Here is a 9,993-nt window from a genome sequence, read left to right as displayed (position 1 = left end):
TCTGTGAGTTCGAGACCAGCCTGGTCTACAGAGCTAGTGCCAGGGCAGGCTCCAAAGCCACAGAGAAACCCTGTCTCGAAAAACCAAAAAAAAAAGTCTATCTATCTATCTATCTATCTATCTATCTATCTATCTATCTATCTATCTATCTATCTATCTATCTATCTAGTTTTTTTCAAGATAGGATTTCTTTGTAGCTTTGGGGCCTGTCCGAGAACTCACCCTGTAGACCAGACTGGTCTTGAACTCACAGAAATCCACCTGCGTCTGCCTCGCAAGTGCTGGGATTAAAGTGTGCACCACCATAGCCTAGCCATTTATTTCTTGAAGCAGTCTTTTCTCATTTTACATGCCAGTTCCAGTTCCCACTCCCTCCCCTTCTCCTGACCCCCAACCCACCCCCATCCACTTTGGGACCCATTTTTAAAATGGAAAGACTCCTTTTTACTTACAAATATGATACATGATAAATAACCAAAAATATTCTTGAAATTCCAGAGGGAATCACTACTAATGTAAGTAAGCTTATATAAAAATGTATTTAGTTGGTATAGTGCCAGGGTACTGTTGTTCTTCAGAAAAATGAACAGAACATACTGTGAGGCTTTGGGATATAGCTCAGTTGGTAGGATGCTTGCCTGTCATTCAAGACCTGAGTTCAGTAATCAGTACCAATAAAATAACTGACTGATCCAGGTGATGATGGTGCACACCTTTAATCCCAGCAGTTGGGAGGCAGGAGCAGGTGGATCTCTGAGTTCAAGGCCAGCCTGCCTGGTCTACAGAGTGAGTTCCAGGAATGCCAAGGTTACACAGGGAAACCCTGTCTTGAAAAACAAACAATAATAAAATAAAAATAAACAACTGAATATTCTGTGAGCATCTTTCCATGTTAAATATGTGAACTAAAATGATAAAGGACTGGGTCTTTTTCATATTTTTCTTTATTGCAATCATTTGTTCATAGTTTTTATTTGCTGAATTCTTCTACACTTGTTTTAATAGAAAGAATTGAGCTGAATTTGTAATCATTGTCATCCCAGTAACTGATTTTTTTATTTCAAGACAGACTTTCAGGTAGCCTAGGCTGCTTAAAATTTACTATGTAGTCAGAGATGGTCTTGCAGTTCTGGTCCCCATGTCTGTTTTCCAAGTGCTAAAATTATAAGCATGCACTAACACACCAGGCTATCAGTTTTTGCTAAGGACAGTTCTAGTTTCTTTTCTTTGAGATGAGTCATTAGGTCCAATCACTTGCTAGGATTTTTATCTTTCTGGTTTTTTGATATAGGGTTTCTTTTTGTAGCTTTTGCCATTATGGAACTCACTCTGTAGACCAGGCTAACCTCGAATTCACACAGAGATCCACCTGCCTCTGCCTCCCTAGCACTGGGATTAAAAATGTGACCCTCCACCACCACCTGGCTAGCTAGGTTTTTTTATTAATGAACATATTATTAAAAAATTTTTCTATCCCTGAAGGGGGAGGAAAAGAGGGGGGGCAGAGAAAGATGTGTAGTTCAATTAAAAAAAGCCATGTGAAGATGGAAAATACATTTAAAAAATTCTATTCAGCACTTGGGATGCAGAGGCAGGTGGATCTATGTGAGTTTGAGGACAGCCTGGTCTACAGAGTGAGTTCCAGAACAGCTATGGCTACACAGAGAAACCCTGTTTTGACAAAAACAAATTCTTTTTTTCTAAAGCAGAATGGAAGCTGTATTCCCAACATACTAGAAATAATATGCACTTTAGAGTAAAATTGTCTTCAGATTCTGGATCTACCAGTTTAGTTATGTAAATAATTTGAGCGAGTAAGTCACATAATATCCTAAGCCTCAGTTTTCTTAGCAGAAAATCAGGGATTGTTATTGTTCTCTTACAGGTGGAATAATTTTTTTTTTTTTTGGTTTTTTCGAGATAGGGTTTCTCTGTGGCTTTGGAGCCTGCCCTGGCACTAGCTCTGTAGACCAGGCTGGTCTCGAACTCACAGAGATCCGCCTGCCTCTGCCTCCCGAGTGCTGGGATTAAAGGCGTGCGCAGGTGGAATAATTTTAACAATATCTACACATATGAAGTTCCCAGCACAGCTCTTGTTTACCATCTTCTGGAGTTAGACAAGACATTTTGCCTTTACTAGTCTAGTGAAGCCCATGGAGGGAACCTCCATATCAAAGTGATGGTCTTATTTGTATAAATGAAATGCCTGGAGTTACAAAGGACAACAATTATATTGAATACAGTTGAAACATTTAACTTTGATATCTTTTTGGACTTACCTGGGAGAATTCATGACAGGATGGATTAATGAAAAACACCTAAGAAGAGAAGCGAGAAAGCTCATATACCTGCTTTTGACTTTTTCTTGAACTATCAGTTTGGATTTCCAACAGGCTCCTAGATATTTCCTCCTTTAGCACCCTGCCAGCAATTTTCCTGCCAGGGAAATAAATGCCTCTCCCAAAGCCTAGCTGCTTTTCTCATATCTATAATCCACCACTCATGTAATATCTTAAGTTTAAGTCCACAAATCACATTAAAGTTTTCACTTTCCTACTCTGTCAAATTAATCATGGTCATCTGTAGAATTGTTTACATTGCTGAGGTAGGCACCCAGGTCCTTGCCACATGGTAGGCAAGTACTCCACTACATCTCTAGCCCTCATTTTAGAATAGTGAATCCTTGTTATTGAAAACAGGATTTTTTTCTCTCTGCTGATTTCCAACATCCTCTTTTACAAAGTGTTTCTTGGCAAATTTAGGTATATATATATATATATTATAACTTTTTTTTTTCCTAGACAGGGTTTCTCTGTGTAACAGTCCTAGCTATTCTGGAACTCACTCAGTAGACCAGACTGGCCTTGAACTCACAGAGATCTCCTGCCTCTGCCTCCTAAATGCTAGGATTAAAGGGATTAAAAGCATGGACCACCACAGCCTGACTGACACATTCTTACACCTAAAGTGCTACTATACAGAGATGTGCTGTACTACTTCATACCTGTCAACTTGACCAATTTATGTATGCTTTAATTTTTATAAATATATCCTAAGTTCTTTGAGGAAATAAACCATTTCTTTTTTTTTCTGAGAGAATATTTCTCTGTAGCTTTAGAGCCTTTCCTGGAACTTGCTTTGTAGACAAGGCTGGCTTTGAATTCACAGAGATCTGCCTGTCTCTGCCTCTTGAGTGCTGCTATTAAAGGCGTGCGCGACCACTGCCTGGCATAAACTACTTCTTACACTTACTTTTCTATCTCCCAGTAGTGCTTAGTATAGCTCTTAGAAGTACTTCCTAAGATCTTGATAGTAGTCATGTTAAAGTAGTTCTACTTCCAAAAACAAAGGAAAAGTTGACCTATTTTCTCCTGGTTTGTTATTTAATAGGATTTGTTGATGACATACTAAATCTTCATGTCAAAAACCTGGGAATTCTGTATGTACATAAAATTTTCACTAACTCACTACCATAGCTCTCCACATGATGCACTTGAGGTTGTTTCGTGGTATGTAATATCATTGGTTAAGAAAGCTACAGATGAGATCTTTTTCTAATATGAAGCCCTATTTATGACCTGATCACCACTTGCAGCCTAGGGCCTAACATATAACAGTGTCTGATAATAGACTTTTTCATAAACCCTGTTCTGTTTAAAAATTAACTTATTCCTTAAAAAGAGATTGTTTACTTTTAAAGGCTTGGGGGAACATATATATGTAATTATAAATGCAAGTTACAGAAACAAATACAATGAAAAAGCTTTGTAGAAAACAAAGTAATTTTTCCAGGAAAAAAGTTTTAGCAAAGGAGTCTTAAAATATCTTGATCATAGTAGGCATTGATAGTTTGTTTAACATTTATGCCATATCTTTTGGTTAAATTCTTTTACTTGTATTCCTAGGTTAAGACATCAGAATTTTATAGATATTCTCGACAGCTACGCTATGAAGTTGACCAAGCATTGAATTACTTCCAGAACATTCACCAGCAGCCCTTGTTAGACATGAAATCAAGCCGTATTCGTTCTGCCAAACCACAAACTACAGTATTCCGAGGAATGATTGGACATAGCATGGTTAATAGTAAAATACTTCTTCTAAAGAAACCAAGAGTCTGGTGGGAACTGGAAGGCCCCCAAGTACCTCTGAGGCCAGACTGCCTTGCTATTGTCAATAATTTTGTATTCCTGTTAGGTGGAGAAGAACTAGGCCCAGATGGCGAATTCCATGCATCTTCAAAAGTGTTCAGGTATGATCCAAGACAAAATTCTTGGCTGCGCATGGCAGACATGTCTGTACCCCGTTCAGAATTTGCTGTTGGTGTTATTGGGAAATTTATTTATGCTGTAGCAGGCAGAACAAGAGATGAGACTTTCTACTCGACAGAAAGATATGATATCGTTAATGATAAATGGGAATTTGTAGATCCTTATCCAGTTAACAAATATGGACATGAGGGGACAGTACTCAATAACAAATTGTTTATCACTGGAGGAATCACTTCGTCTTCCACATCTAAACAAGTATGTGTGTTTGATCCCAGTAAAGAAGGGACCATAGAACAGCGGACCAGGAGAACTCAAGTAGTCACCAATTGCTGGGAAAATAAGAGCAAGATGAATTATGCCAGATGCTTTCACAAGATGATATCTTATAATGGCAAGCTTTATGTCTTCGGTGGTGTCTGTGTGATCTTGAGGGCCTCTTTTGAATCTCAGGGCTGCCCTTCTACAGAGGTGTACAACCCAGATACTGATCAGTGGACCATCTTGGCATCCATGCCAATTGGTAGAAGTGGCCATGGTGTGACTGTGCTTGACAAACAAATAATGGTCCTTGGAGGGCTTTGTTACAATGGTCATTACAGTGATTCCATTCTCACCTTTGACCCAGATGAAAATAAGTGGAAGGAAGACGAATATCCTCGAATGCCCTGCAAGCTGGATGGTTTACAAGTGTGCAACCTACATTTTCCGGACTATATAATGGATGAGGTTAGGCGTTGCAACTGATGTCATCTTTCTCCCTAAAAATAAAAAGGCAAACAAAGCATTTGTAATAAAGTAGTTTAAAAGCATAAAGAAAAACCTCACCAGTTTTCCTATCAAAGCCATTGGTCTAATATTGTAAGTTTTCATTCTGTGCTAGCATCTTTTTCCTTTGAGTGACCTCAGACTCATGCAATAAGTTCATTTAAAGCACTAGCTCTTGAAACTACTTCCAAAAGCAGTTTATACTTCTCCACTTACCTGGGAAGTGTATTTTTCTGCTTTAAACATTTCTTCCAGATGTTAGTGTAGGATTTGTGCATCTTCTAAGAGAAGACCCAGTAAGTGTCACTGGATGTGATTTCAGTCTCTGTCTGTCTGAACTCGTTTTAGACATTGTTTTAGTCTGCTATATGTTTTGGTTTATTATTTAAAAGTTTAAAACTCTTGACCTTTTTGCATGGCTTTTGCTGAAAATGCAAAAATTTAAATTTTCTACAAAAGTTTTTTATATCAGAACACTATTTCTAAGCTGCCTTCTCTTATCTGCATTGTGTTAGTGAAAGCATATCCATACTCGCGCAATCCTATAAATATATAAGGCATATCCCTTTTATGCGTGATTAGGATTCTATATTTTTAAGCTAGTGCACTTGCACACACAGTTCGCCATACTTGTTGAAATTTAGATGTAATGTCGTTACTGTATTAATGTTTTTAGAAAGTTAAAATAACTGGAGTCCTCATTCAGTATCAAAGTAGTCTATCTTCAGTCCATACTAGTTCAGTAAAATTTGAACTCATATTTCTGAAACATGTATGGATAAAAAACTTTTACATTTTGTTTTCAAAACTAAACATTAATATTTCATATTAATGTATGTTTTTTCCTTGTTTGAAAATGTTTTTCTTTACAGTCTGTTTAATCTTGGTTACCCTGTTTTAGTGAGAATCAGAGTGCTCTGTGTCAAGCTCTCAGCCTGCAGTGTGCAAGCACTTTTAAAGAAAAGTCAGGTACTACCCGACTCCTAAGTAAAAGCCTCGTAAAAGTAAGTGCAACTCCCATAGTTTCTATTCAGTAAGGCTGCTGCAGGTGGTGGATGTGGGGCGGCAATTCTTACACAGTTTGAGTCAGTTTCGACTGAGAGGTGAGAAAGGAGTTATGATGTTACTGGCTACATCTGCTTAATCACTTTGTACAAAATATTCAGTGGCACTAGAGAGATATGTTAACCCTCAGCGTCTTTTTAGTTTCTGGAAGCTACTAGCATGAAGGATAGTCACCTGAAAGTTTGAAATGAATCTTGAATAGCTGTTTTAATGGCGTTTATAATAAATAGTTTAGGATTAACTGCACATTTCAACTCTTCAAATGCAAAGGAACAAAATATAGCTGACAAAATTAAGAGTGATCCGTGTGAGTGGGTCATTCAAATTGATGCCATTTTCTCATGAGCAATCTGTATCTGATTAAATCTTACACTGGCATAGCCTGCCAGATCTGTGGATTTTGGTGCAATATTGCAATGCCTTCTATATGGCTGCTGTTGTATAAGTTTTTCTAGTTACTTTGTTTTGTTTTATTTTTTGCTGCTGGCACCATTGAACATAAAATGGAAGTGTGAAATAATGGAAATGTGAAGATTTTGGGTTTTTCTTCCCCTCCCCCCATGCTGCAAATCAGTGTGAATAAGGCCTGATTTTTCAAAACTGTAAAGCCAAGTGTTTGAGTTTTAGAAAGTGTCAGGTACACTTTCTAAAGAAAACCTTTTTTTCTTTCAGGAATCAGAATAGTGGCTTCTTTTGTGTGTGATCCTTCCATTTATATTAGGTGGCCTTTCATTTATTTCTGATTTCTGAAAATAAAATTGATATTTGAGTTTCCCTTAGAATGTGGTTAAAGGGTTTTTTTTATTTTAAAAATAAGTTTAATTATTTTGCTTTTTGAAACTATAGGTTAGCCATCTATTTTTTTCTACTATACTTAGAAGTTTATTTGTGAGTCTTTAAAGAAAATGTCTTCATTATTTTTCTTGATATCTTTTGTTGGAAATGACCAAGAAGAGGATATCAGACAGGGTGCCCCTATCAAAGGCTTTACACTCCAGTGGCAGTTCTCTTTAATTGCTTTGATACAACTTCATAGTCCTGTGTAGATCAACATCTTCGTAAACAATTGAATAGTCTTGGTCTTCCATTTGGAATATACAAGGCCAAGGTCAACGATTGTTTCAGAAAATTCATGATATCTTAACTTGAACTAATTCTGGGTTCAGCTTCACGTAAGTCATGTCTGACTATAATCTTAGTAGTAATCAGTTTTGAGCTTTAAGACTAGTTGCTATTGCTTGGGTTCTGAATGTATGAGGAAATCATAGTTCTAATTTAGATTATAAATCCACAAATAACTTACATTCCCTTTTAAAATTATGGTTTAATAGCTGCAAGAGATTTATTTTTGTTATACTAAACTATGAAAATTTTTTCATAGAATTTTTTCAAACTTTTCTGTGCTTCATTTGGAACCACTTTGTCTATATGCATTGTATACGAACAAGACTGTCATTTTGAAAAACTCAGTAAGTGGTTTGAAATGATATGGTTTAACTGTTAGATTCTTTAAATGTGTCATCTTCCACTTTACATTTTAAATGGTAGACGTCACAAAAAATAGTAAATTTTCTTTAATTGCCTTTTAGTTGGCACTACTTATTTTCTTAAATGTCTTTGACCTAAGTTTTGATGTTAAAGAAAATTCTTGCACTACAGCCTTTTCATAGAATACAAGATTCTCGTGTTGAAGGTTTTGTATTGGAAGAAATGCTACTGGTTTCTAAAAGAAGCATTATAGAATGATTGACTTTCTTTGCTAACTTTTTCTGTGTCCTCCTCATTGCTCTATCTTGTATGAGTGTTACTCTAATTGTGAAATACTTACTGAGCCCTTCTCGTATCTTTTTTAAAGCAGCACCTTTGGACACCTCATTCTGGGAAGCTTGCTTGAGTCACAATAAAGGACACACACACTTGTGTGGGGAAGAAGTGGTAAAATGGAGAGTTTTGTCTTAATTACATGAAACTAAGCTTTAAAATATTTTATAACAAATTATTTGAGCTGCATAATCTAAACATGTCAAACGTTTCGTGGGACTATTTTTATATATGTGTATGTGGGTGTAGGTCATAACATTTCAGTTTATAATAGAAATTGTTATTTCAGTTTATAAGCTATCTCTCAAAAGAAACTAGCTCTTTTGAGAATACAGAATTTAAAGGTTTTAGATTGAAGTAAAACAACATAGACAATAGTGTAAATTAGAAATATTTGAGGGCTATATGGCAGTGGAACTGCTAGTGCCAGTTTTCTTGTTTGCCTACCATGTTTTCAGTTTGTTGTTGTTGGGTTTTTTTTTGGTATTCTGAACATTTTGTGAGACCATCCATTTGTTTAATTGCATTTAGAGTCGGTTTGGGAATAAATATCTTCTAAAAAGAGATTTATCTTAAAAATTAAAGTCCTAAAAATAGTTTATTGAGAGTTTATTACTTCAGATACCCCATAGGCATGAACTGGAATAGATAATTCATGGAAATCCCATTCTTTTACTATATCAGTATAGCTCCCAATATTATGTGAATAACATTGAGAATGTCATTAGCTTTGTTCCCTCTTAAAATTCTTGGGTTTTCTTTTGACTTCTTTGGGAACAACTGCATTAAAAGTTACTAATCAGTATATCAGTAAGGATTGGGTGTTTGCTTTCTGAAGGAATGTTCCTAAGAGGTGATCAGAAAGATTCTTTTCTACCTAACTTGTTTATGCCCTATACTCTTGGGCATAATTTGTCTATAAAAAATATTTTGACCTTTAGGTACCTTTGGGGCCAGTAGTCAAATAATCCTAGAGCCGATATTAAAATCTTAGGATAATTTAAGGTTTGCCTTTTATACCTGTTTTGAAAGCCTTTACATTTTTTGTCAGGTAATTTTTCCCAAGCCGTGGATATAATCTATTCAACATGTTTATGCTATCCATTCTGTTTTTAAATTGAAAAAAAGTTAAAAGTGTTTATGAAGAAAAGTTTAAATAAAATATTTTTAATCTTTAAAAGTATGTCTTTATCTGATTATTTAGTCTTTTATTTAATCCTTCACATTCAAGTCATTAATAACTTAATAAATAGTATACTTTGTTATTCTTCAATGTGCCAAGAAAACTGTGATTTCTACCAATGTTTTCAGCAAAAGATTCAAATGAGAACGTTAGAGTGAGATGATTTATATTCTTATATGCAATAGAAATGATATAACAAAGCCATATTATTAAAGGTCTACTAACAAGACTTTTTCAGTTTTACAGAATAGAAATATGAGAACTGAGAAAAGGCATGTGATCCTCAACTTTAGTTGGTGAGCTTTATGTTTTCTCTGACATTTCTCTCATGGTTCTTTTTAAAAAATTACTTATTTATTTTATATATATATTTATATATTATTTATTATGTGTGTGTGTGTGTGTGTGTGTGTGTGTGTGTGTGTTTTGCCTGCAAGTATATCTGTATGAGGGAATCAGATCCCCCAGAAGAGGAGTTATAGACAGTGGTGAGCTGCCATGTGGGTGCTGGGAATTGCAGCTCTGGAAGAACAGCTAGTGCTCTTAACCGCTGAGCCATCTCTCCAGCCTCTTTCATTGTTCTTAAAGGTATTCCTTAACTTAGAAAATAGGCAGAAAGTAGTCTTAGGTATGTGTGCATGCACATACACGTGCCTTTCACGGGAACTCCCAAGAAACCTCAGCAGGATTCCAAAGGACCTGACTTACTCAGATCATTTTCTAGCTTTTCTGTCCATCACTTCCTGCGCTCTGTTTCAATGGCCTTCTTATATTCTGTTTACCTTTCAGTGTATTCGTGTCCAGCTTCAAATTGTCTTTCTCTTTCCTTGCCAGTCCACTTAATTTATGAAGCCCAACTGAAATGCTTCTGTGATGGTTGAAGGAGAT

At 36.0% G+C, this 9,993-nt stretch overlaps 1 protein-coding gene across 4 annotated transcripts in view; it reads left to right on the top strand.

The window, feature by feature from the left end:
- Klhl15 (kelch like family member 15) overlaps positions 1–9,059 on the top strand; it is a 48,215-nt gene extending 39,156 nt beyond the window's left edge. For all 4 annotated transcript variants that reach the window (XM_005371850.3, XM_026778378.1, XM_026778377.1 and 1 more), the window contains one exon: positions 3,906–9,059. In XM_005371850.3, the coding sequence (XP_005371907.1) occupies positions 3,906–5,015 (1,110 nt within the window). In that variant the 3' untranslated portion in view covers positions 5,016–9,059. The remainder of the gene's footprint in view (positions 1–3,905) is intronic.
- Positions 9,060–9,993: the final 934 nt, after the last annotated feature.

This window comes from Microtus ochrogaster, unplaced genomic scaffold, assembly GCF_000317375.1.
Source record: "Microtus ochrogaster isolate Prairie Vole_2 unplaced genomic scaffold, MicOch1.0 UNK131, whole genome shotgun sequence".
Taxonomy (NCBI): domain Eukaryota; kingdom Metazoa; phylum Chordata; class Mammalia; order Rodentia; family Cricetidae; genus Microtus; species Microtus ochrogaster.
This window is presented reverse-complemented; position numbering and strand designations above follow the sequence as displayed.